This window comes from Eremothecium cymbalariae, chromosome 3 (genome assembly GCF_000235365.1).
Source record: "Eremothecium cymbalariae DBVPG#7215 chromosome 3, complete sequence".
In the NCBI taxonomy this organism is placed as follows: domain Eukaryota; kingdom Fungi; phylum Ascomycota; class Saccharomycetes; order Saccharomycetales; family Saccharomycetaceae; genus Eremothecium; species Eremothecium cymbalariae.
In genome coordinates, this window is record NC_016451.1 from 772,970 (window position 1) to 799,399 (window position 26,430).

Here is a 26,430-nt window from a genome sequence, read left to right on the forward strand (position 1 = left end):
GGACATAACTGCAAAAGAAACAGAAACGTTACTTATAAAGGTTCCTTGGCCTCTTCATTCTCCATGATATATATGTGTATAGTTTCAAATTTAGTTATATAGTACCTGGGATTATGAGCTTATCACGTGATGATGTTATAACGTCGAATATTATGCAGGCTACATGTGGATCGCTTTTTGTAAGAGTTCGCCTAAAGTACTGTTAACAATAACAAGTTATGATAAAAGGAAAATAAGTGTTGAAGATGTCCGCAGTGCGAGTGCAATATGGCCATTCGATATTTAAGTATACGGCTACACCATCTACTTTGTTGAATGATGTATTGGTGAAAGCCATGGTGCATTTCAAATTAAGTTCTGATACCCATACATGGTTTCTTAAGTACGGTGAAAAAGATTTAACGTTATTCCTTCCTTACAATCAACTGAACCTACCAACAGGGTGTGTGTTGCAACTGGGTTCAATTTTAAAGGACGAAACGAATGTAAATGGCAAGGAACTGTCGATAAAGTTTCAAGCCATGGGTATTGGGGCACATATCCGTAAGATAAATACGAATTTCAACATTGCTGATACGGTTAAGGAGGTTTGTGAGGCTGAAAATTGGAATATGCAACCTTTAAGCCAGGTGAGCATATCATTATTTTCTAAAAACATATTGTTTGAAGAGTTAAAGGGGATGAGTTTTGAAGATCTTGGTGTAAATAATGGCGTGATGATACGCTTAAAACTACCAAAATCTGTTAACAGCCCAAAGGTTTCCAATGAGTCAAATATTGCATCCTGTGCTATAAACGATTTAGAATGGAGGAAAATTTGCGATACATCTTCCAAAGAAGATAAAACGGAAGTTTCAGAAAGTCCTAAACGTCAAATTCATAAAGTATATGCATATGCTCCTGCAATATCTTCCCGCGGAACCACTTCACAAAGTACATCTGTGAAAGAAGAATCAGATGATAGCGATTATGATCTTTCTGAGGGTGATATTCTGAAATATCAAAGCATGCTATCAAAGAGAGCAATGACAGGGCCATTGATGACCAAACGATTACGCGAACAACTGGATGCCAGGGAAACACGAAAAGTTGAAATTTGCACTATTAGGGTTAAATTTCCTGATCTGACCCATTTAGAATCCAGTTTTGCAAAGGATGAAACTATGGAGGATGTTTACAAGTTGGTTTCCCTTAATTTAATAGATTCAGATATAGAATTTACACTTGTTCAGTCACACCCTCCCGTTGTACTTGAAAAAGCGAGTTTAAAACTGGTAGAACATTTGAATTTTGGTTCTAATACGTTGCTTTTATTCAAAACAAAAAACCCACCGCCATATTTGAAGAAGTCGATATTAGATTCTGCAAAGACGATTACAAGCGCCAGTAATAATGATGTTTCATCCGCCAATACAATGGTAGAACATCAGAAACTTACTTTCAATTCAGGAGAACAGATGTCTATAAAAAAAGTTCCCAAATGGATGAAATTAAGCAAGAATTAAGATTCTGTTATTGCTGCATAAGATCGTTATGTACAGGTTTAATATTTTACACCGTTAATATTTACAGGTAATCCTTGGACATGAGCTTATTGATCAGAGCAACGTCCAGTTTTAAAATTTTATACACATCCATTACCGTTGAAATGTCTTCCTTATTGACCTTGCTCAAGTATTCCAACAGCTTGATAATTGTATCATCAACGTCATTATCTGTATGGCTTTTCAGTATCACATTATTATTAATCATATCATCAACTCTTTTTTTTGCCACAGCAAGCTTTGAAGGAGATGATAGTGTAGAATTGATGATACCTAACTTTTGTCTTTCGAAAGCAACATATTCTCTCTTTAATGATTCTTCGACATACGCCTTTAGACGTTTTTCAAGTTCAACACCGTGGCTGCTTCTCATATATTCTATAACAGCGGGAAGACTAGTCCAATTGCGTCCTTTTATAAAGCTCCGAATTATAGTTCCATATAAATTGGAGGATATTAAAATGTTGTCATCTTCCACCATAGTTTTAAACAACAGAAGCATCGAATGAGTTGGGTGGATTTTGGTCTCTTTCATGGTCTGCATCACATGATTCTTCCAACCGACTGAGTTGGAAGTATGGTGAAGCAAAGTCCAATCGCTTTTCTTAGTATAATACGAAAGATAACATCTCCATACCTCACCATATAAATCTACGTTAATAATACGTCTACCGTAGAACGGGCTCAAGTTAATTTTTTGGTCAGTAGCATCAGACTGCGCCAATTTATAATCGAATAATCGATTTATCAAGGCAAAGCAATTATTGAAATCTGGCATATTCCTGTAAAATGCCAGCAAAGATGAGATCACTCTAGAATTGAAATCCAACTGCATCTTTTTCATACCATCAAAAATAGTTGTTACTTCTTTCGAGTATGATGCCCTTTTAGCCCTACTTTTTGTAAGCAATACTTTTCTTAAGTAGTAGTCGATGATTGCAGCATAATGATGTCCATTTACTTTTGGATAATAGTTACTACCATCCGATTCCTCCAATTTTTTAACTAGCTTCTTAGAACTCTCAATTTTACCATTCGCCAATAAAATCTTGAGAATTCCATAAAATTTCTTCGATAGGTCGTCATCATTTATTGTTTCTGTTGGGGATATCCAATTGCGAACAATATATTTGTGAATTAAATCTGTTGTTTTAGAGTCCAAGGTAAATCTGTTTATGTTTTGGTACAAGATGACGTCCAATGCTCTTTTGATCTCTGGCACACCAAGTTTTTCGAGAGAAACATTAAAGATTCTTTCTAACTTCTTTAACCGTTCAGCCTCTAAACCAGGCTCTAAAAACGGCTCTATAGCCTCTTTTAGGAATTCATAATCTTTTAATAGTGGCAGTTGCATTTTAGTAATACAATAACTCCAATCAGCATCTCCAAACTCAGGACGCTGAATATACTTTGCAAAAGTTTTGAGGGCTGTTTTTTGATTCTTGCGGAAAACATGAGCTTGTATTATACTATTAAAGTCCTTATCTGTTGGTTTTTGAATAGCATTTAAGTATAAATTTGCTTGTTCCTCATTTTCAAAGGTTTTCATATGGCTTTCTATCCGTTCGTCTCTAGCACATCCATATCTGTCTGCAATGTCCAAAAAAAAATCGGTGAGCCTGTCAGCAGCTGCAAAATCTCTCATGTATAGTTTCTTTTGAATTGCAGTTTTAATGACAGTAGATCTAAAATAATCAGATCCAAATTTCTCTAATGATCGCTTGAATAGCTGGTCAAATTTATGGATTTTATTAGCTCTTAACAATGTCATCATCCCTATCTCGTACCACCAACGCTGATCAACCTTGTCTTTGTATGTTTCAAACAGATGTATTGCTTGTCTAAAATGACCATGGTAAAGCAAAGCTTCAATATAAAAGGATTCATTCACTGGATCCATTCTTACGGTGCCCAATGAATACAACAACCGACCTGATAGAAAGATACCACGCAAACGATGTATTGTAGAAGGGATTAATTTGGACAACTCAAATGCCTGAACCATTTGCTCAACACTTATTATTTTATCACCAGTCGTAACTAAGTCTAACATCAGTCTGAATAATTCCTCAGTATTTTGGAATATTGAATCATCTCGATTTTTCATTAATAGCTCATGGAACATGACGTCGCTAAGCTCAGTTTCAGATTTAGCCTTTATTTTCTTCATCTCCAACTCTCTCAACTTATTATTATCCACTGTTTCCTTAAACTTTTCAGGACTCATAGTCTGCATCCTAGTGATTTCACCTTCACATTCTCTTAGCAAGTAATCAAAAACTTCTTTAAATTTATCATTAGAACCTGGAGGAAGAGATTTTAACTTTATCTTTAAACGTCGCAAATTCAAGACAGACTTTTTAAAACCTGGATTTTTCAACTCCAGGAGATGAATGAAGTCATCAGAGTCTTCAAACCGTTTATCTGTCACATTCCTCATGTCCAAAAATTGATTTTCTTTTATTTCCATCCTTTTATGGCTCTCATTAGAAGGGAACCCTTTGTGTTGCTCTTGTATGAAGCCTGCTATTTGTTCAGTGGTGGGAGCAACCTTTGATAATTGAGGTTTGGACCTGATGCATCTAATTTGAATTAAACAAAATCTGTTAGCTGGTTTTACGCCATATCGTAGCATTTTAACACACCTATATCTTTTGTTGCTTGTTGCTTATTGCTGTTATTCATGGTGATGTTCCAAATTTCAGAAAATTTTAAAGTTAGGCGCGAGCTCATCGCCATAACGACCTAATAATATATAAATCAACCGTCAAGAAATTCTTGGAAGAAACTGTATATATTTCGTTTAAATACAGTTAGATATAATAGAATATGATAATTAATCTATCTATGATGAGACTATATGCCATGCAAAGCCCTTTTATTGCTTCTTACCACTCTTTAAGCGGCCTTCAAAGCCTGCCCTCTTCTTGGATGCTACAACACCTTTGAATTTCCGCTTCATTTTCTGCTGCTTCGACTTTTTCTTACCCTTATTATCTTTCCTTATAGCTAGATTCTGTTCTCTTCTCTTTTGTTTCTCAGCGATAGAAGTTGCGACCGTTTGTTCACGATCTTTCCATTCAATTGCTGACTTTCGCTTCTTGGCTTCCTTTCTCTTTAGCGCTTTTCTTAAAAGCTTTTCATCATCTCTCAACTTCACACCTTCAGCTTGTAACATGGCTTTTTTCCACTTATCTTTTTCTTTTACCATTATCTGCTCCAATTCATCCTTAGATTCTAGATTAGTTCTCTTCGCCTCAGCAAGTTTTAGGTGTGCTTTAATATCATTCCTAGCAGGACCCTTTTTCTTGTCTGTTTTTCTCAATTTCTGTAGATCTGAAGTCGCTTTAGTGCCATCATCGAAAACAATATTCTGAAACATCAGGTCTTTTGTGGATATATCAATATCTGATTTACGAGCTTTTTTATGAGGTGGCTGGTCTTCTGCATCGCTTTCAGACTCAGATTCGCTATCCTCGGCAGAAGAATAATCCTGCTTTAATTTCTCCTCTTCCAACTTTCTCTTTTTCAATTCATCTCTTTTCTTTCTCTGAGCCAAAATGGCTTCCCGTGAGCTAGGTGCCCCTTCAACTTTAGACCCTGGAGCCCTTCTCCTTTCTTTCATAGCTTGGATTCTTTCCTGCAGCTTAGACCGTAAAACATCCATCTTCTTTTGCTTTTCCGCTTTTTGATTCTCTAAAGTAGCCGTTAAAGGCCCCTTTGCCTTCGATTCTACAACTTGCTGTTCTCCAGAATCTGGTTCCTGTTGGGTCGTCGATTCCTGCGATTCGGCACCAACCTCATTACCTTCATCATCGAAAATCACATTAATTCCTTCTTCTTCATCTTCTTCTTCGTCAATTACATTCTCTTCATGCTTTTCCTCTTGTAGTTTTCTGGACGCCTTCAACTTTTCACCAGGCAATACAACTGGCTTGGCCTCCTTTTCCCGAAGTTTCATCACCTCTAAAGCAGAAGATGATTCCTGATCTTGCTCATATGGGTCAAGCTTCTTCTTCTTGTCTATTTTTGACTGTTGTTTCGACTTTTTTTTAGCTTTCCATTGCTCTTTAGTCTTATCATCATAATAGTACTTTGCCGGAATTAGCGATAGTAACCCATCAAACGCACTAGAATAAGATTTCAGACGCTCTTCCAGTGAATTACTCATTTTCAAACAACTAAGCGATATAAATATGCAGTAAATGCTAAATCACAATTAAGAACACTCGCAATATTTTGGCATCATTTGTATATGTTGAAGTCTAGATACGCTCATCTCACGGCGGGATCATCACTAAAAAATTTTCAAAACTAATAACCTCCAAAAAAAGAAACGCGCAGCGTCAGGATGTAACTCCAGCAGATCTAGTCAAGTAAAATAGACACTAATGCTAGTGAAAAGTGACCATTAATCATCCTTTCGAAGGGCTAAATGATAATTAGGATCTATTAATAATATTTATGGTTGGAAAATATTACGTCTCGCACCTCTGAAGACCCCAGGTGAGGTATCTATTTGGTTTTATGTTGTAATGAATCTTAATAGGAAAACCTATCGGTTTTTTTCACAATAAGAATGCAAAAGAATTGAATAGTTAACTATCGACCAATTTATGCACTTATTCAAGTTTTATTCTTATCTATGTGTAATTCATTGTAAACTGTAGTTGAACATACTAAAAGTCGAGGACAATTCGCAAGAGAGCAACCAGTAATAACTTACACCTTAAATGACCAGTACGAGTTTTACAGACCTCAATATTTATTTATCTTGTCGTTTTTATCCTTACAAAAAGAAAACTACTATCTGCGTTGGAAACGTCTTTTGGCATCGCCGTACAAGTTACTTACTTCAATTGTTCACATGGTGCAAAATGGAAACTGTAGATTCTAGTAATCATATATGCTACTACCTAACTGGTAGTTGAAAGGGTGGAGCGACAAAACATTGACTCCCCAGATAGATCAGTGTTTGCAAAGCCCTAACGTCTCAGAAATTCGTTGTCATTAGAAATTTCAAAACCCATTCACCGTATAATTTTCTCCAGCTGAAAATTTTTCCACTTACAGTACTTCGAGCAACCTTCTCCGCCCCTTCATAAGATGATTTAAAACGGAATAGATCCTCAATTCTTCCTTTGAACACTAAGTAGATTTTACTGTGTCTGCTTATTGTCGTTTTTCTTTATAAGTGTTCAACCAAATAGATAAAAGAATGTCCCTCGGTACCCTATATTACAGACTTCCAAGTAGATCTGTGTTGCCTATTGCTATAATCAAATCTTTAGGCTTGGACGTGAAGATTGTTGAAGCCGACTCTGATGAGACTTTTGCTAAGAGCTTTCCATTAAAGAAAGTTCCAGCCTTTATTGGTTCAAAGGGTCAAAAATTGCACGAAGTGATTGCTATTACTCGTTACTGTATGTTTTCGCCGTTTTAATTTATCTCCGGGGCCCTTGAGCGTGGGAATTGTTTTGAAAATGATGAGAATATTTTGCAAATTAACAGTTATCCCTGTCTGAATGGGTACTTTATAATGGTAACACACATGTGTCGATACTTTTTACTCTGAGTTCGAAACAGTTTCGCGTATTTGGGAACACGAAGGGGAGTGGATTTAGTTTTCCGATGATACTAACAATTTTTGTCTGTAGTGATCAATTTAGCCGGTGATGAAAAGGCCAAGAAGGATTTGCTAGGTGCAGACATCCATGAGGAGGCCCAGGTCATGAAATGGGAGTCTTTTGCTAACTCTGACTTCTGCGACGCTATAGTCAGACGTATGAAGTTCGAGACTGGTGCTATACCATACAATAAGAAATCATCCGAGGAAGCTGCCGCTCTGATTGACACAATTACCTCTATCTACGAGGAAAGGTTAAAGAACTACACCTATGTGGCCACCGAGAAAGTCACCACTGCTGATATCTTATCAGCAATGATGTTCTTCTTGGGTTTCGTAACTACTTTGGGTTCACAGTGGAGATCTGAACACCCGATTATTATGAGGTGGTTTAACTCGGTTGTTGACTCTAAATACTTGAAGGGCAGTATGGACCACTCCAGAATGGTTGACGAGCCATTGAAGTATTCTCCTCCAAAGAAGGAGAAGAAGGAAAAGAAGGAGCAACCCAAGAAGGAGCAGGAAAAGACTGTCGAAGATGACATTCCAGCCGAGCCAAAGAAGCCAAAACATCCATTGAGTCTGTTGAGTGCACCAACTCTGAACTTGGACGACTGGAAGAGAAAGTATTCCAACGAGGACACTAGACCTGTTGCATTGCCTTGGTTCTGGGAACAATACAACCCCGAGGACTACTCCCTCTGGAAGGTTTCTTATAAGTACAATGAAGAATTGACAATGACCTTCATGTCCAACAACTTGATCGGTGGTTTCTTCAATAGATTGTCCGCCTCCACTAAATATATGTTCGGTTGTCTAGTCGTTTACGGTGAAAACAACAACAACGGTATCATCGGTGCGATGATGGTTCGTGGTCAGGATTATGTTCCAGCTTTTGACGTTGCTCCGGACTGGGAATCTTATGAATACACCAAGTTAGACCCCTCCAACCCTGAAGATAAGGAATTCATTAACAACATGTGGGCGTGGGACAAGCCTGTCGTTGTCAACGGTGAACCAAGAGAGATTGCTGATGGTAAGGTTTTCAAATAAGTGTGCTCTTGATTGACCTACAGGGTCAAATAGAATTTTATAGTTGTATTTACGTAGGTATTTACATATTGATTATAGGTTTAAACTTAATACATGAATGAATGACGTTTATTGGCTTTATTACATCGTAGCTTACATAAGTCATATCGTATGATATGACAGTTTTGCAGGTTAACCCTTTATATGAACTAGTGGATAAGTTGAAAAGTATTAATCCAGCTTCATTCATCGGTGGTATATGGAGTGTGTATTGTGCAAGTTGCCTTCGAATAATTGAATTGATATCTTCTACCTATGTCAACTGTTTTATATACTTCCAAAAAGTTCATCCTTCTTTCTTTACCTCAAAATGCCAAACCAGCAAAGAGTAATGAGTCAGATTTAAATACTTGGTTGGTAAGAGATATGGTTGGTGGCAGGGCTTTTGTTTCTGAGTTTCCAATCCCAGAGTTTAAACTTGGGTCTTTGGAGAGTCTTGTATTACAGTCTGAAGAGCTTGCTAAGATTGATTCAAATATCAATGGATCTATTTCGAAGATAGTGGAAATCTTAGCGACGTTAACGGAATCGCAGAGTAATGCTTATGGTACGATTTCTATTAATAATATTCCAATTCAGGAATACTTGAATGACTTTCATTGGCACAACAGAAAATTCAAATTGGACAAGAGTATCAAGGAGTTGATTAGTGAGATTTCCAACGAATGTTTCCAACTGGATGCTGATGTTAGGAGCACATACACGAACTACAATAATGCGAAAACAAATTTAGTTGCTGCAGAAAGAAAAAAGACTGGTGATTTGTCTGTGAGTTCTTTGCATGACATTGTTACTGCAGAAGACTTCATTACTAACAGCGAGTATTTGACAACAGTATTGGTCGTTGTGCCAAGGAACTTGCAGGACGAATTTGAAAACAGTTACGAAACATTGACCAAAAACGTTGTTCCAAGTTCCGCTGGCATTTTGAAGCAAGACGATGAATACATCCTATATAACGTTCACCTGTTCAAGAAATATGCGAACGCATTTATGAACGCATGCAGGGATAGAAAGTTCATTCCTCGTGAATTCAACTACTCTGAAGAACTCGTGGAGCAACTAAAGAGTGAGCATGCTTACGCAGCCAGCCAAGAGCAGTCTCAACGAGTACAACTTATCAGGTTGACGAAGACTGCATATGCAGACGTACTGGTGAACTGGTTTCATATAAAGGCCCTCCGTGTCTTCGTAGAGAGTGTCCTGCGTTACGGTGTCCCTCCACACTTTCTTACAAAGATTATCACCGTCCCAGACAAGGATTTTAAACAATGTAAGTCTGAGTTACTTGAACAATTCGGTTACTTAGGTGGGAATGCCTTTTCAAAAGATAAAAAAGGTAAGATTAAGCGTAATGATTCTACCTTACATGAATACGCATCTTTAGTGGACACTGATTATGAACCCTTTGTAATCTATGAAATGGAGTTATAAGGGGGAATGTCATATGGTCCTATGATATTATATATGATGAAACTATATATATACTGCATCATATAGGCGTTCGGATAATTGCGTTTGTTGCGTTCACGTGATCTTCGAGCGTTTTGTGCCATCTTCGTGGAAATGATGGGGAAACTAGTGTTGCGCCTTTGATATGAAGACTGTTACAATCCGAAAAGGGTTGTTAGGACACGTTTGTATACTGCCACAGAGGTACAACGTGCATTTATACCCATTAATTTGAAGTATATCCAACCCTATATCGTTGGCAGTTGGAGTATATAAAGTTTTGCTGACGACGATGATGGTGGACGGTACAAATGTGAATGGGAGTTCCAAAGAAGTCTCAGCCGAGGAGGATTGTGGTGCTGATGAATCTACAGATTCACGGGGTAACAATAATGTGAAGGTTATGGTAAGGTTAAAGCCTATTGACGCACCCGAAAAACAGTATAATGTTGCTGTAGTTGCTCTGGATGAAAGTACGGTTGAGTTCCCTAACAATGACACATCTCCTGGTTCTACGAATGGCGTTCAGGGGGAAAGTCCGTCTCGGTCATTTCATTTCGATTATGTATTTGGGACTAATTCCACACAAGACGATGTATACGATTTTGTAGCAGAGGAGATGCTAGATCAGTTTTTCACCGGTTATAATAGTACCATATTAGCATATGGACAGACAGGGTCTGGCAAGTCATACACGATGTTTGGGCCTATTGATAACAGAGGTTTAATTCCAAGAATATGTCATGAAATATTTGAAAGAATAGGTTTATTAAAGAGTAGTGCAGACATTGAATATGTAGTGTCGGTATCATTTTTGGAAATTTATTTGGAAAAAGTGTATGACTTGTTAGGTGAATCAATAAATAAGTCAGCTTCTCCCAAAAAAACTTCAGAAAAAAGAACCAGTTTAACAATCCATGAGTCTAGTACATTTGGTGTCTATGTTCAAAGTGCCACAGTAATTTCAGTTAGTGATGGCGATGAATTGTTACATTGTATCCATTTGGGTGAGTCTCAGAGATGTAAAAGTTCCACAGATATGAACTTTGAGAGTTCAAGGTCACATGCAATTGTAAAAATCAATCTACTGAAAAGAGACAATCTAGAAGGCAGTATTCAAAAGTCGGATCTCTTCTTGGTAGATTTAGCTGGATCAGAAAAAGTATCGAAGACCAATGCTGTTGGAGCCACCTTGGAAGAAGCTAAGAAAATAAACTTATCGTTAAGCTCGTTAGGAAATGTTATTAATGCATTAACACAAAAAGACAAGAAGCGCACCCATATTCCATATCGTGATTCCCAATTAACGAGATTATTGAGAGATTCTTTAGGTGGGAATAGTAAAACTACCCTAATCCTCAATTGTGCATGCGATAAGTCTAACGAGGCAGAGACGTTGACAACATTAAGATTTGGTTCCAGAGCAAAACAAATTGAGAATAAAGCAATTGTCAATAGAAGTGACTTGTTTTTGAAGAAGAAATTGGAAAGACAAATAGCCTTGCTTGAAAAAAGGGAACAGGAATATCAAAATCGTATCACCTTGTTAGAACATGAAGTACTGGCTCTAAGAGCCAATAATATTAGAGCTCCCAGCCCCGATACAGAAGATATCGAGACTGAAAATACAAAGTTAAAAGCACAAATGGATTCCCTAAAATCTATACTTAGTTCCGGTGGGAGCTTAGAAGGCGAACAGCATATATCTACTGATGATCTTTTATCCAAACTTATGGAAAAGTGTGAACTAGTAGTGGATCTACAGGCACGGTTAGACGATCAGCTTGACAAAGAAACTGCATTAAAAAGAATGATGGACGATCTACGGCTTTTGGAAGCTCAAGTAATAGAGAAGAATCATGATTTAGCAGAGCAGCTAGCCATTTTACAATTAGACAATTTAAATTTGACTAACGAAAATGTAACACTTTCAAAAGATATTGCAACAGTTCATAGGATATTAAAAACTAGAGCTGAAAGAATCCAAGTTTTAGAATCAACAGTTCGTGAATTATCTGACATAAGGCTAGGCAACGAATCACCACTTTCTGCAGCCTTCGAAGCTATTAAAGAAGTCAATGAAGTTCCTTCTGCTCTATCTCCAACTTCACTAGGTTGGTGGGGTGTGTTTGGGCCGTCGCGCAGATCGTCTACAGGCAGCTTACACTCTGGCGGATTGGCCAAGATACCAAGTAACGAAGCTAGAAGGTCTAGGAAAGCAGGTTTCAATTTGAATGTGCTAAAGGTATCTTCCTCTGAGGAACCGGAAACAATAGACTAAAACTTTCTGCTACTGTTCCAAAAGAAAAAAAGGTACTTGCGATAGCACTCTTTTCATTATACCGAATGATTTTTAATACTCATATATAATTTTAAAATCAGGTTACTATCGATGCAACATACCAGTAATATGGTTTTACTGCTTCTAAAATCAGGAATAAAGGCACTAATTATTAGCCTTTAGCATTGCAGGCTACCCTCTTTTAATCCATGGTTACGTCCTTATTTATTCATGCCGCATTTGCTCCCAGGTAGTAAAGTAAACCTTGAAAAATGATCTCCTTTTCAAGAAAATGGTATTCTTTGGAGTTTATATTTTAGACTTTAGATTTTAAACTTGCACGGGCAAGAGATCTTGTACAAAAATAGCAATTAATAAGCGATAGATGAGTTATAAGAATATATTCACTGGTGTGCTAGGTGCTGGTGTGTTAGGATCTATATTTTTGAAGGGTTCATCCAACGTACCCGCAACTCCTGCTCCTCCGCCTCAATTGACAGATCCTGTCAACGTTGACCCGGCAAAGTTCTTTAAGTATGGATTTCCAGGCCCTACTCATGACTTGGAGAACAGACAAGGATTTATTTCGTGCTATGATAGAAGAACCAGGAATCCTTACTGGGTTGTTGAACATATTACGGCGGAGTCTTTAAAATTGAAAAATGGAAATAGAAAGAATGTTTTTTTTAAGGAAGATGAAGCTATTCCTGAAATGTTTAGAGCAAGGTTGCGGGATTATTTTAGATCTGGGTATGATAGGGGGCATTTAGCACCAGCTGCTGATTTTAAGTATTCCCAGAATGCTATGGAAGAAAGTTTTTATTTATCAAATGTTTGCCCGCAACTCCACGATGGTTTTAACGCCGGTTATTGGATGTATCTCGAACAATATTGTCGTCGTTTGGCTATGAAGTATGGCAGCTTACACATAGTTAGTGGGCCTCTATATTTGCCAAAAAAGGATCCAGTTGATGGGAAGTTCAGAGTTACCTATGAGGTCATCGGAAATCCTCCTAATGTTGCTGTTCCGACGCACTTTTTCAAATTGCTTTTAGCAGATAATGGTAAATTATATGCAGGTGCATATGTATTACCAAATGAACCAATTCCACAATCTGCTAAATTGTCTGAATTTGAAGTTCCAATTAATGCATTAGAACGTTCTACTGGGCTGCAGTTTTTGCAAAAAGCTAAATATGAAAGACTTCCAGTAGAAGATGGAATGATAAAACTTATTGCAGAAACAGTTTATGATTAGCCAGTAGATGGTTTTTATAGCGTAAGATATTTAATAATCGATACAAGAATGAAACTTTTGCGGCTTGCTTTTTAGCTGCTAGAATCGTTAGTTTCGAAATTTAGACCTTTATACTATAATCTTATATTTTGGAATATTCATCAAAGTGAATCTAATGCATAATAGTTAGGTAGTTAAATATATCCATCAATGCTTTATTATTTAAATGACAGCAGTGAGCCAGTCCGTGCACCCAAGACAGCGGCTATAAACACCAGAACAGACTTAATCAGCAGCAAATATGAAATTGAAAAAGGAATCGGTTTATTAAAAAGATACAACAGAGTAATAACTCCAAATGATAACGCTCTATAACTTACAAATAGGTTGTGACAAAAGTTATAACTGCACATCAAAAATCTCAAAATATTATTCCCAATGGACACCAAAAAACCAATTCTACTCTGTAGTATTTCAATCGAGTCATTCATTTCCTCAACCTTTTCCACTGTATCACTAATATGAGATTCAATGTCCCCCAGTTTCATATCCATCCGCGACCCCCAAGTATCCAGTTTTTCATCCACCATACTATCTATTGCTGATAACTTATTGACTATGAACCCTGAAATATGTTCCACTTCAGGAAGTAAGTCATCAACAAGAGCGGGCAGAATAGAATTATTCAACAAGTTATTGAAGTCACTTATTAGATTTATAGTGTCCAGTTGGGAATCTACAATTGCATTTCCCACCTGGCCGATTGACTTTGACGTTTCAGCGTAAAACTTTTCGAATATTAGATCAATATCTCTCAAATAACTAACTTGAAGGTTTTTATATCCATCAATTTCGTTATTAAGGTCTCTCCAGGCAGACAAAGTGTCATGCTTGAGATGTAATATCTGACCTTTAACGTCATACTCGTTAATCTCCTCATCAATATCACCCAAGACAGTTCGAATGCTGTCAGAGTGCTCAAAAACAGTTTCGTTAAGATCTTCCAGTTTACTATCCATTGATTCCAACTCCTCCTTTAAATGTTGAATAATTTCATGAGTAGTTTCTTCAACTTTCTGTTTCATGCTATTTAGGTTCTCTTCAGTCGTCTCCTGAAACTTATCCTTGTACTTTTCGATTTCAAGTACAATATCATCCCAGAACCCTGAATAAACGTCTGTTATATTCAAGAATAGGGATAGTATCTGTTCTTTTTCATAAGGTAAAGCATTTTCAAAACATATTGAAGGCAGTCTTTGATAATTTCCACTATACGTTGTCCACCATTGGGGCGACTTCTCTAATGCCCTAACACATTCGGATGTACCTGAAAGAGAAGTACATTCAATTGGGATATTGTCAACTCTTGAAGCTTGTAGCTCACAGACAGATAATTTCACTGCAGCTTGGATTCTGGTTTCTGTCGATACTGTTTCAATTCCATATTGAAGGCATTGAGGTAGGAATTCTGATAGTGCTCTCTGCACACACGAGGACTCCAAAATTGGGAATCTATTGGCAATTATATCTTGAGAAACAGAGTGAAAGTTCGTATCATCGGGTGAATTTTGTGATAGTCGCGCAACTAAATTTGACAATTGAGTTCTACCCAGTGCTGCTATCCCGAGAATATACAACAGCTTTCTCATATTAGTTTATTCATGTGGTCAAGTTTTCCCTCAGATGATCTATATCTATATGTGACTGGTATCCTTCAAGTATATATATTTGTCTTATTATTTAGTATTTTTGAAACAATGGTGATACACTAACTTGGCTAAATAATAAGCTTCAACATCGTTTCAAAAAGTGCATCGTCCCCCAAAGTAGTAAACAGACGATACCGAACTAGTCAAAAGATATCGAATAATTATGCATGAAAGTAGTCCGTTCAATCGTTCATCATTAGAATCTTTACCGAAGTACTTATAAAAAATGTCTGACCTGTTTTCTGAAACTAGACGACTACAACGCAGATATACCGAGAACACCCCAGGGAGTTCTTGCGGCGCCCATATTTCTTGCATAACATTGCAGAAACAAACAAGTTTCTATTAGTTGCGTAACTTATTTTAAATATGAGTAATCTTTTCTGAGTGTAGATCCATAGTAGATCTTAATGCATATTTGAAAAAAGTATGAATAAGTTTAGGACTGTATGCTAAGTGACGTGATATAAGTAATGAAACAAGTAACTCAATAGGTTTTAAAGGGTATCTGGTTAATGTTGCAGAAATACATGATTAAAACGTCTGTTATTAAAACCGTGATTTTTAAAAGGTGTTTTATATTTGTGGAGGATAGGGTACTCAGCCTAACCTTTTATCTTGTTACAGACAATTCAATGCCAAACCTTCAGAAATGCATGTAGCTAATGAAAAAACGCACAAACTTCGAAATAGTGAGACTTAAGGCTGCTCCAGGATAGCATTTCGACTGTTCTGTTGTCTATTAGTTGGTAAAGTGTTTTTGGTTGACAGATCACTGTTTGTACCGTGTCTTTCCAAAACTAGAGGAGAATCTTTGTGCGTATGATAGCTTTCATGCAACGGATATAGCTCTATATCCTCCCCTTTAGCCGTCCTCTCATACCTCCAAGAAGATATTGTTCGCCTTCTTAGGCATGATACCGAAGAGCTAAACACTATGAGTATAGCACTAACAAGAATCAACCATCCAGGCCAATCTAGGTAAGGAATGAAGAGCAACACATCAACTAGAAAACATAGTAGCGTCTGCAAATAAGTGAGAAAAGACCATATTATAATAGCTGTAAGGGATCTATCTGTATCATCGCAAAACTGGACAAATATAACCATCACCCATAAGATAGCTGTTGAACATAGGGCAATCGGGTGTACCACTAACAATTTTGATAACGAATATTTGGCTTGTGTAGGTAATGCTAGTTCATCTTGACCTGCAAATAAAAAGGCATCTTTAGAAGAATACCCAAGCTTCACAGAGGTGCAATTTCCATTTTCAGTGTTACACCAACCAAATACCCCGAATCTATATCCGTTAAAGTGAGATAGATAGACATTCGAAGTGAGAGGTGTTGAAATTGTGGCGAACAACTGGAACACCAAAGCCAAAGTGGTAGATATCGTTAAGATATATGTTGAAGTTGGCATTTAACTTATATTCTCCATTAGAAAGTAACAGTGTATAGTTGAGTTGCTTTGGTTATTATTCCTGAAGTTTTTAGTTTACGTTAACGATTCATCTGGTTTCACATAGTTGATTATGAGACGTATTACATGATTCTCATATTAGAAAATTTTGAATTACCAAAAATGCTTAAATCGGTTTAACATTGCATGCGATGAGCTGAGCAATAGGAGAAGACAACAGGCTGGAAAGGAGTTCCTATTAATTAATAAATATCTCAATGCCCAAAGAACATAGTAGGATCCATCCTTTTCAACGTAGAACGTCTCAGAAGATTGTGACTTACCAAAACTCACAAGAAATTGGTGATGATGATGATGATGGACTTCCCAAACATTTACCTGAGCCGCTACTAAAGAGAAAGGCTGAGGAACTCCTTGCTATCAGGAAGACCCTTCCTGTGTATCAAAATAGGCATGATATTATGGAATATATGAATAACAATGTGGTTACCGTTTTGATTGGTGAAACCGGTTCTGGTAAATCTACACAAATTCCTCAACTATTACTGGAAGAATGGGGTATTCAAGGCAGAGATGTTAGTATTGCTGTGACACAGCCGCGTAGAGTCGCAGCTATCAGTTTGGCTACCAGAGTATCCCAAGAATACGGTTGTAATGTTGGTACGAAAGTAGGGTACTCTGTTCGGTTTGATAATCGCTCTCACGCTTCGCAGACTAAACTAAAGTATTTGACAGATGGTATGCTGCTGCGAGAATTGATGCAAGATAATAATTTGAAGCAGTATTCGATTGTCATAATTGATGAGGCACACGAAAGAACCATTTTAACAGATCTTATTCTTGGATTTTTAAAACAGTTGCTGCATACCACTCGGCCTGACCTCAAAATCATTGTCATGTCTGCTACTTTACAAGCAGAAAAGTTTAGTCAGTTTTTCGACAATGCCCCTATATTATTTGTTGAAGGACGTAAATTCCCCGTAGAGATATATTACCTTTCTCATCCTTGCGATGATATTGTTGATGCTATTATCCGTTGTTGCGTTCAGCTAAATAGTGGAGAGCAATTGGGCGATATTCTGTGCTTCCTGCCAGGCCAAGAAGAAATTGATAAAGCTCTGGGGATTTTAAACAAGATAAGCGAACATATAGATAGTAATATTCCACGTATCACAGCATTGCCGCTTTATGCTGCATTACCACCAGTCGAGCAGGCGAAAGTTTTTCAGCCTCTGAAGGGTTTTAAGAGAAAGGTCATATTGGCAACTAACATTGCAGAAACCTCTGTCACCATTAGTGGCGTCAAATATGTCATCGATAGTGGTCTGCGTAAATGTAAAGTTTGGAGACACCAGTTAGGTCTGGCTACCTTGCTTACCGTTCCCATATCCAAGGCAAGCGCCTGGCAACGAACTGGGCGTGCTGGTAGAGAAAGCTCTGGTAAATGTTTTCGGTTATATACGGAAGAAGATTATAATAAGTTACTAAACCAAGGCGAACCAGAGGTTGCGAGATGTGATATAACCGCTCCATTACTAATGTTAAAACAATTGGGTATTCGCGACCTTCTGAATTGGTTTTGGTTGGAGTATCCAGGAAAAGATTCCATTGTACAAGGTTTGCAAGAACTTTACATGCTTGGTGCTCTCGATGATAGTGGAATGATTACTGAGAACGGTTATAAAATGGCATTACTTCCTCTAGCACCGCATCTTAGTAGAGTTTTACTTGAAGCTCACAAAAGCGATTGCCTATCTAGTGTCCTAGATATTGTTTCTTGTTTATCAGTGGAGAATTTGGTTATGAATCCACCCCCTGAATCTAGAGACGACGTCAATGCACGAAGAATGGCCCAATGCCCGTTGGGGGTTCATTATGGGGATTTAGTCATGCTCAAGGAGTTATATACCCAATATCTTTCCTTAAGTTCCTCAAAAGAACGCCAAACATGGTGTGCACAACTGTGCATATCCAGTCGGGGTTTCCGAAGTGTTGTTAAAGTCAGAGAGCAGTTGCAACGATACGTAAAATCTTTATTACGTTGGAATACAGTCTCGGCTAGTGATTTTGATGAATCATCTAATAGAATTAACGAAAAATCAGTGATAAAGGCTATTTTAAAATGTTTTCTAGCTGGGTTCGTTAAGAATACCGCTATTGGTATGCCCGATCGTTCATATAGAACAACCAATCACGGGGAACTCATTAGTATTCATCCTTCTTCACTATTGTGTTCTGCTACATTTTCCAATGACAGCATAAGATGTCCAGCAATACTATATACTGAGTATGTCTTCACTACAAAAGGCTATGCAAGATGTGTTAGCCGTCTAGAGTTAGAGTGGTTACAAGATTTACGCCCCACAGCATTAAACAAGCAAGCTGTCTAACACTTTATCTTAACGTCATCTCATCTAACGGTTTTATATCTTTAAGATTGTTTTGTAAATGTATAGAGATAATTCCTTGCGATTTGTCCCATTTGGACCGCCAAGGAGACAACTTTTTTCACTTCCTCGAGATATCGTTAAGTGACGTCATTTGGTCCAACAAAGAAATCGGAGTAGGAATCCTTGTCGCCGTTAGGTGATTATATAAGCATGATATTACGTACGTTTTTCATAGTGCTTGAAAGTCCCTCCTAGGGCAATCTCATGCCAATAGGAAGCCAAACCCAAAGGCAATATCAGTATCAAAGAGCAACTAAGGAAGCCTGAGATAATAGAGGTCACATCATCTCGTGCAAAATCCGTTAAAGGACGGTCTTAACTACCAGTGATGTTAATTATTTATAATTATTTAACATATATCACTAGGGCAGGAAGGGAAATGCTAAAATTAATTAGAAATATATTATAATTTGGATTTGGATTTTGATATTTAAATTTGAGTAAGAAATAAGGTTGAAATGACATTTATAAGTAAGTGTTTTTCAAGAACCTCCACTGGAGGCTTGTCTGGTAATAATTTAAGGTTGGCGGTAACAATCACTGCGGTTATAGGATTTTCACTTTTTGGATATGATCAGGGTCTCCTAGCTGGTTTAATTAATGGAGAAAAGTTTAATGAAGAGTTTCCTGCGACGTTAGAAAAAAATGAGAACGATAGACATTCAACAGTAATACAAGGTGCGGTAACTTCTTGCTATGAAATTGGATGCTTCTTTGGATCGTTGTTTGTCATGATATGGGGAGAAAGAATTGGAAGAAAGCCGCTAATTATCTTCGGATCTTTGTTAACGATTGTAGGTGCCATTATTTCTACCTCGGCTGTACGTGACCATTGGGGACTAGGTCAGTTTGTGGTTGGTAGAGTTATAACCGGCCTTGGCACTGGTTTAGATACCTCGACTATTCCGGTGTGGCAGTCGGAGATGTCGAAACCTGAAAACAGGGGACTGTTGGTTAATTTTGAGGGATCTGTCATTGCACTTGGAACAATGATTGCATACTGGATTGACTTTGGTTTATCGTACGTCGATTCTAGCTTCCAATGGAGATTTCCTGTCGGTATGCAAATAGCATTTGCAATTTTGCTGTTTATTTGTATTATCCAATTACCAGAATCTCCACGTTGGTTACTATCACATGGGAGAAGAGAGGAATCTAAAGATATTTTGAGTAATCTAGATAATGTAGCTCCTGATGATGACTATATTGTAGCAGAATTAGCGGCTATGGAAGATGCTATAAATAGAAAGGAGTTTGAAAATAAATCTTTCGCAGCTGCCCTAACTAATGGTAAGGGACAAAATCTTCAAAGAACACTGATTGCATGTTCGGCACAATTTTTTCAACAGTTTACCGGTTGTAATGCTGCAATTTACTACTCTACTGTACTATTCAATAAGACTATTAAGTTGGATCACCGTCTTTCGTTAATTTTAGGAGGTGTATTTTCTACCGTCTATACTTTATCTACAATTCCTTCTTTCTTTTTGATAGAAAGCTTTGGCAGAAGAAAGTTATTTCTAGTCGGAGCTCTTGGACAAGGTATCTCTTTTCTCATCACCTTTGCATGTTTGATTAATGATACTAAGGAAAATGCAAAAGGTGCAGCGGTTGGGTTATTCTTATTTATTTGTTTCTTTGGTATGACTATTTTGTCTCTTCCATGGATATATGCACCAGAAATCGCCTCTACAAGGGTCCGTTCGATGACAAATGCAATGTCAACCTGCACCAATTGGCTCTGTAACTTTGCTGTAGTTATGTTCACGCCTATTTTTATCCAACAATCCAGATGGGGATGCTACCTATTTTTTGCCATTATGAACTTCCTGTATATTCCTGTTATCTATTTCTACTATCCTGAGACTGCAGGTAGGACCCTCGAAGAGATTGATATCATCTATGCTAAGTCCCACGTCGATGGTACTCAAGCCTGGAAAGTAGCAGATGCCTTACCTAAACTGACTTTAGAGGAAATTGAGCAATATGGTAATTACTTTGGTTTTTCCCAGAGCTCATCATCGTCTCCTAATGATATGGAGACCAGCAAAGAGAGATTTAATCATATCGAAAGGACTATTTCTGGTGCAAATGGAGACTCGCCCAGTTATGAGTGATAAAATCATGTATGGGAAATGAAGTAGATTGTGCACGTAGCATTCATTAATTAAAGTCGTCAATTGCTAAATCAAACCAAGTATATTTAGTAAAAAGCCCATAAATAACTAATAATGTTAGCCCTTCTGCAGCTTTAAGGCCGCTTAATTATTACTGCGTCATATCCTCTCGTTTGGAAAGAATCTGGCACATGTGCGGGTAATGGCATCAACCCAAGATTCGTGAGTCAGCTAACAGGAAGCATCGTCGAAGAAACGAATACATATTCGTACTACTAAACAGATCACGCTTCCTTACAATCTGTTATTCAGGTTCTTCGATCCGTGAGGGTATACAAAATAGTTATCGACTATCAAACTTTCATAAACAATGAAAGCTAGTTTACAGATTTGCAAAAGAGCTATGAACACAGTAGACAAGTATTCACTTTATGTTCCAAAGTCAGGTGTCTTCCCAAAGTGTCTTAAAGTGGCCTCCATAGCCTCTGGGATCAAAAAAAATGGAAATTTAGATTTGGGTATAATTTTGAATACACATGAATCCTTAAATGGCGCTTCTCTTGCGGGTGTTTTCACAACTAACAAATTCCAAGCTGCACCTGTTGTAGTATCAAAAAATGTTCTTGAGCAGCAACAAGGACACAATATCAATGCCATTGTGATTAATTCTGGATGCGCAAATGCTGTAACGGGTGAAGTTGGGATGCATGATGCTCGTGATATGGTTCAATCAGTGAATTCCCACATCGGTCGCGCTAATTCCACTTTAGTTATGTCTACTGGTGTAATTGGTCAATTGTTGCCGATGGAAAAAGTCAAGAATGGAATTGATAAAATGTTTCTAAGAAAAGGTTCTACCTTTGGTGAGGATTATTCTTCTTGGTTGAATTTAGCGAAATCGATTACTACCACAGATACTTTCCCTAAGATTATTAGTTCTCGCTTTACCCTACCAAATGGGGTTCAATATACTCTGACAGGAATTGCCAAGGGAGCTGGTATGATATCTCCAAACATGGCAACATTGTTGGGAGTCATTTGCACCGACCTTCCAATTTCCCCTTCTGCATTGCAAAGCATGTTATTGCATGCGACATCACGTTCTTTCAACTGTATATCTGTTGATGGTGATATGAGCACCAATGATACCCTCTATATGATGGCTAATGGTGCTATAGAAACTGATATTATCACTGAATCTAGTCCATATTTCAACTCCGTCCAAGAGAAAGTAGTCGATTTTTCACAGAAATTGGCACAATTAATAGTTCGTGATGGTGAAGGTGCCACGAAGCTTGTCACTGTTAATGTGCGGAACTCACTAAACTTTGAGGATGCAAAAGTAGTTGCGGAAAGTATATCAAATTCGATGCTGGTTAAAACAGCGTTATATGGAGAAGATGTCAACTGGGGTAGAATATTGTGTGCTATTGGATATGCCAAGTTGGGTGATGTTAGATCATTGGATGTAACAAAACTAAAGGTGTCTTTTGTAGCAACGGACAATTCGGAGCCTAACGAACTAGTACTGATTGAAAATGGAGTTCCCCAGGTGAATATCAACGAGTCAAGGGCCTCCGAAATCCTTGCATTACCGGACATAAAAATTGTGGTTGATTTGGGCACCGGGAAGGAAGAGTGTAACTTTTGGACATGTGATTTATCTCACGAATACGTTACAATCAATGGAGACTACCGTTCTTAAAGCTTATAATATATAGCTTCTTATTACAGGTTTTTCGAAATTTAAATACGTACTGCGTTTGATTATTTGTTTATAAAATATATATTAAGTTCACTATTCATTAAGCGGAATATTCACTTTGTCGCTAAGGAAGTCTGCTAGTTTATGTGGATCCAATACAACAGTTTTGAAATACTGACGTTTAGGCAGCAATTTCAACACGTCTATAATCTCTAACGGAATTGCTTCATTATGCTCTTGCCTTTGTTTCTTCAATACACCATTTTGCTCTCCAGAAATATCTGCACTTTTTAGATTTCTCTTGAGGCCATTATGGCCGACAACAGGTATGTCATATTCATAACTCAAGTACGGAAGTTCTAATTGCTTAAGGAGATTTTCTCCTTGAACCTGATACCGATCAGTAAACACATGGATCTTTTCAGTTTGAGGAAACTTTTCGAAAAATCGCTTCTCCAATTCGTACACATTATTCAAATTACCGAATTTCGATTCATAGTTTATAACTTTCCTGTATATTTCCTTCAACTGGTCTAAATCGTATATCTTATCAATACAAGTCTCAAAGAGAGATTTTATCTGTGCATCCTGCCTAACTAAGATTAGGAAATCCAAGTATTTGTTGATATACTCCCCGTTATCCTGAAAGTATCTAAGACCCACTTCCAGTACATTGCAGGCAGTTTTATAGTCGCTGTTATTATGAAATTCCAAATACGCATTTTCAACGTAAATTTCATGTGTCAAGCTTTTCTTTAGCTTCCGACACTTTTTGAAGACTTTTCTTGCAGAAGAAAGGCCAGATATTCTTTTCATCGTGGTCATGTAAACGCAATATATAAAAGTTAATTTTCGTGTTTGCTCATATATTGGTATAGGATCCATTGAAGTGTCAGTCAGTATTTGTAAATCCATTGAAACCCGATCTATACAACCTTGAAAGCATTCTTCTAGTTCCGCTAATTTATTACTCAATTCCAAGTACTCTGCCAACTTAAACATTAACACAGTTGATCCTGGATTACATTTAACTGCCATCTCTAAAAGTTTCTCGCTGCCCTCTTTGACGTACATTGCATAATTGAACCATATTTCAGGAGAAAAACACATATGCTGAATCGCCTGTCTGTACACATAATCTATCCTCTGGTTATAAATCTCATCTGGGAGCTCTAGCCTATTCTCAGTTTCCCACTGAATCCATCTCAGCCATATTTGTAATTGCTTTGTATCATAATTTCCGGGAAGAGGCAAGTTCTGTAATGTCGTTTGGTTCAACTTAGTAGGCAAAGATCTTCTTAAACCTTTAGTTAAGTGTGACCATTCTTGATACACAGATCTGGCATTCATATATCCTGCAGAGAGTTCACCTATATATTTTCTTGCCGTTAATTGGTTTACTTCTTGCTCCCATTGTGTGTATTTTTCCCAATACTTTTCCAACGATTCCACTGGTAAACACAACAACCTCTTGTACAAGTTCCTAATTAACTCAATTCTCTGTTGTTCCTCCCATTTACTTACCGGTTTCCAATGCTCTAAAAAGTGCAAGTATTCTTGCCAAAATTGGGTCGACCGCGGTTCAAATTTAGCACATTTATCCATTACTACGTCGAATGCCTTTAAAACAGTAGCGCGAGCTTCTTCACCCCCAGTAATCAAATTGTTTTTCTTCCGAACGTAACCTAAATATGTAGACCACAAGTATAAATCATTATTTGCTAGGTCTCCAGAAAGGCACCTGGCCAATAAAGTTTCCACTTGGGTGAATTCATCTTGCTCTAATTCCCAATTTAAATGAATCGTCCAAAGGAATGACTCCAAAGGAAACAAATCATGCAATTGAGAAAACAAGTTTCTAACTTCTGAAAGCTGCTGCTTTGATATATAATACCTAATTAATTCCAGGTACAAAGGGATTTGTGTAGGTTGTTCTTCAATTTGATCTTTCAATTTGTTTTCAATATCATTAGGATCCCTATCTCTCAAAGTTGGACGAGCAGGTAACGTGTTACTACTGCTACCTCCTGATGATGGAGATCCACTCTTTGCTTTAACCATATCGGGAGTCTCATTGCCCGACATTGATTCGATTCTTCCCTGATGTCTCTATGTTGATCACTGCTATATAAAACCAAAATAACTGAAATGTTGGAATTTTTTGAATTCTTCCGATGTTGAAAAGTTTACTGAAACAACATCTGCCATGAATATTGTCACGTTATATTCACGTGATTGGAATGTGACGTTCAACATGATAGTTGAAGTTTTGACATCTAAATTATGTTAGAGATGGATGAACGCTAATAATACGTGTTGCCAAGATAGAAAAGTTAAGCATAACCTGGAGGCCATTCGAAGCTATTTCAGAATCAAATTATATTCAGTAGCGATGTGCATTATACATCTGTGGGGTGAGGCCATGAAGCCGTCATTAGTTTCTCCGGAAAGTATTGCGCTGTATTGGTTTATTAATTTGTACAATATTGAGACTACAATGGTGTTTTCAAACAATACAGATGTTTCACCGAATAATGAGCTACCGGTATGTATATGTTCTGATGGTTCTTACATATACGGCTACCAGGGTATTGTAGAAATGTTTTTAGATAAAAAGATGTCATTATTAGAAGCTGGGTTGATCCAGCATACAGTGAGTACATTCGGTTGCCTGACAGATTACCAGCTATACTTGAACAAAGTTAATTATGAAAAGTATACGAGAAAAATATTTTCGTATTTGTTACATTGGCCAATGTGGTATAACACACCACTAAAATACAGAGAGTTGGTTAAAAAGAAATGTGCTAATTTGGGATATATTGAAAGTAGTGATGATGCGAACATAGGGAACAGTATAACAGACCAAGCAGAAAAGGAGTTAGCAAGAAGTAGCAAGGCATTTAGAAACATTGAAAAACAGCACGAAAAGAACCAACAGACACTGAATTATGTTAAGTATAGTATGCAATATATGTCTAAATTGGATAGTTCGCTAACCCCATGGATTGAAGCTAGAAAGGAGATTGGTAAGGAATTAAACGTGTTAGATATCTTATTATATGCCCACATATATGTTCAGATGATATTACCAGATGGAGCTCGTATCAAAGAGCATTTAAAGAAGACCTTTCCTGAATTTTTCACCATGTTGATGAGCACTTGCGACATATGTTCTTCGAGAAAAGCTGATAAGGTTACTATTAGAGATCCTACATTTCTGGAGTCAGGTAACATACCAATGACTGTTTATAGATCCATTACATCATTTTTTTGATCCATTTTGTCTAGTTATAGCTGCAAATAATTTAGACATAAGTATCCGTTTTCTGTAATTGAATTAATTCTTCTTCGGCTTATGTAAACCGCGATAGATGGTATAATACACAACGGCGCCATCATCACTAACTATTGCCAAAACAATTCTTGAGCATCCTTTATCCTGCAGCTCGTCGAAAAGATGATCAAGATTTTCTAGTGTTAGAGATCCGGAATCGTACTGTTTTAGGGGTACTGGAAACACATATTCTGTTGTAATCTCACTATCGTCATTGCTCAACTTTTGAGGTGGTTGGCCACATATAATTTGTCCTAAACTTAAAGTAAGCGCATGTACATCTTTCCACATTTGGTAGTGAACTAGATTATTTTTCACTAAAGGTACCAGCTCCATGGTTTTGAGATTACACTGCAGCAAGATGGCTTTTTGATGTTGGGTGTTGGTAAATGTTAGATAGGTCATCTCATCAAACTTTCAGTTTTTTTGATTCATGATTTTTCAAAAAATTATTT

The 26,430-nt window shown here is 37.4% G+C and overlaps 15 protein-coding genes across 15 annotated transcripts; 9 read left to right on the plus strand and 6 right to left on the minus strand.

Annotated features, from left to right (window-relative positions):
* Positions 1-245: 245 nt before the first annotated feature.
* On the plus strand, positions 246-1,505 carry UBX4 (Ubx4p; the record flags this gene model as incomplete). The annotated part of the gene is made up of 1 exon (XM_003645665.1): positions 246-1,505. The coding sequence occupies one exon, from the start codon at positions 246-248 to the stop codon at positions 1,503-1,505; it is 1,260 nt and encodes a 419-aa protein (XP_003645713.1).
* Positions 1,506-1,566: 61 nt separating this feature from the next.
* Positions 1,567-4,179, minus strand: SOV1 (Sov1p; the record flags this gene model as incomplete). Its single annotated transcript, XM_003645666.1, has 1 exon — positions 1,567-4,179. One exon carries the CDS (start codon positions 4,177-4,179, stop codon positions 1,567-1,569), a length of 2,613 nt encoding a protein of 870 aa, XP_003645714.1.
* A 243-nt stretch (positions 4,180-4,422) lies between these two features.
* RRP14 (ribosome biosynthesis protein RRP14) lies at positions 4,423-5,715 on the minus strand (the record flags this gene model as incomplete). Its single annotated transcript, XM_003645667.1, has 1 exon — positions 4,423-5,715. The coding sequence occupies one exon, from the start codon at positions 5,713-5,715 to the stop codon at positions 4,423-4,425; it is 1,293 nt and encodes a 430-aa protein (XP_003645715.1).
* A 1,047-nt stretch (positions 5,716-6,762) lies between these two features.
* Positions 6,763-8,223, plus strand: TEF4 (translation elongation factor EF1B gamma; the record flags this gene model as incomplete). The annotated part of the gene is made up of 2 exons (XM_003645668.1): positions 6,763-6,967; positions 7,202-8,223. 2 exons carry the CDS (start codon positions 6,763-6,765, stop codon positions 8,221-8,223), a joined length of 1,227 nt encoding a protein of 408 aa, XP_003645716.1.
* A 294-nt stretch (positions 8,224-8,517) lies between these two features.
* On the plus strand, positions 8,518-9,696 carry VMA5 (H(+)-transporting V1 sector ATPase subunit C; the record flags this gene model as incomplete). The annotated part of the gene is made up of 1 exon (XM_003645669.1): positions 8,518-9,696. The coding sequence occupies one exon, from the start codon at positions 8,518-8,520 to the stop codon at positions 9,694-9,696; it is 1,179 nt and encodes a 392-aa protein (XP_003645717.1).
* Positions 9,697-10,006: 310 nt separating this feature from the next.
* Positions 10,007-11,995, plus strand: SMY1 (Smy1p; the record flags this gene model as incomplete). The annotated part of the gene is made up of 1 exon (XM_003645670.1): positions 10,007-11,995. One exon carries the CDS (start codon positions 10,007-10,009, stop codon positions 11,993-11,995), a length of 1,989 nt encoding a protein of 662 aa, XP_003645718.1.
* A 385-nt stretch (positions 11,996-12,380) lies between these two features.
* On the plus strand, positions 12,381-13,253 carry NUC1 (ribonuclease; the record flags this gene model as incomplete). The annotated part of the gene is made up of 1 exon (XM_003645671.1): positions 12,381-13,253. The coding sequence occupies one exon, from the start codon at positions 12,381-12,383 to the stop codon at positions 13,251-13,253; it is 873 nt and encodes a 290-aa protein (XP_003645719.1).
* A 197-nt stretch (positions 13,254-13,450) lies between these two features.
* Positions 13,451-14,881, minus strand: KAR5 (Kar5p; the record flags this gene model as incomplete). The annotated part of the gene is made up of 1 exon (XM_003645672.1): positions 13,451-14,881. One exon carries the CDS (start codon positions 14,879-14,881, stop codon positions 13,451-13,453), a length of 1,431 nt encoding a protein of 476 aa, XP_003645720.1.
* A 759-nt stretch (positions 14,882-15,640) lies between these two features.
* RIM9 (Rim9p) lies at positions 15,641-16,366 on the minus strand (the record flags this gene model as incomplete). The annotated part of the gene is made up of 1 exon (XM_003645673.1): positions 15,641-16,366. The coding sequence occupies one exon, from the start codon at positions 16,364-16,366 to the stop codon at positions 15,641-15,643; it is 726 nt and encodes a 241-aa protein (XP_003645721.1).
* Positions 16,367-16,623: 257 nt separating this feature from the next.
* On the plus strand, positions 16,624-18,756 carry DHR2 (RNA helicase; the record flags this gene model as incomplete). Its single annotated transcript, XM_003645674.1, has 1 exon — positions 16,624-18,756. The coding sequence occupies one exon, from the start codon at positions 16,624-16,626 to the stop codon at positions 18,754-18,756; it is 2,133 nt and encodes a 710-aa protein (XP_003645722.1).
* Positions 18,757-19,274: 518 nt separating this feature from the next.
* On the plus strand, positions 19,275-20,933 carry STL1 (glucose-inactivated glycerol proton symporter STL1; the record flags this gene model as incomplete). The annotated part of the gene is made up of 1 exon (XM_003645675.1): positions 19,275-20,933. One exon carries the CDS (start codon positions 19,275-19,277, stop codon positions 20,931-20,933), a length of 1,659 nt encoding a protein of 552 aa, XP_003645723.1.
* Positions 20,934-21,303: 370 nt separating this feature from the next.
* Positions 21,304-22,638, plus strand: ARG7 (glutamate N-acetyltransferase; the record flags this gene model as incomplete). The annotated part of the gene is made up of 1 exon (XM_003645676.1): positions 21,304-22,638. One exon carries the CDS (start codon positions 21,304-21,306, stop codon positions 22,636-22,638), a length of 1,335 nt encoding a protein of 444 aa, XP_003645724.1.
* Positions 22,639-22,731: 93 nt separating this feature from the next.
* RNA14 (cleavage polyadenylation factor subunit RNA14) lies at positions 22,732-24,723 on the minus strand (the record flags this gene model as incomplete). The annotated part of the gene is made up of 1 exon (XM_003645677.1): positions 22,732-24,723. The coding sequence occupies one exon, from the start codon at positions 24,721-24,723 to the stop codon at positions 22,732-22,734; it is 1,992 nt and encodes a 663-aa protein (XP_003645725.1).
* A 211-nt stretch (positions 24,724-24,934) lies between these two features.
* SAM37 (SAM complex subunit SAM37) lies at positions 24,935-25,915 on the plus strand (the record flags this gene model as incomplete). The annotated part of the gene is made up of 1 exon (XM_003645678.1): positions 24,935-25,915. The coding sequence occupies one exon, from the start codon at positions 24,935-24,937 to the stop codon at positions 25,913-25,915; it is 981 nt and encodes a 326-aa protein (XP_003645726.1).
* Positions 25,916-25,978: 63 nt separating this feature from the next.
* Positions 25,979-26,380, minus strand: SEN15 (Sen15p; the record flags this gene model as incomplete). The annotated part of the gene is made up of 1 exon (XM_003645679.1): positions 25,979-26,380. One exon carries the CDS (start codon positions 26,378-26,380, stop codon positions 25,979-25,981), a length of 402 nt encoding a protein of 133 aa, XP_003645727.1.
* Between the last annotated feature and the right edge of the window lie 50 nt (positions 26,381-26,430).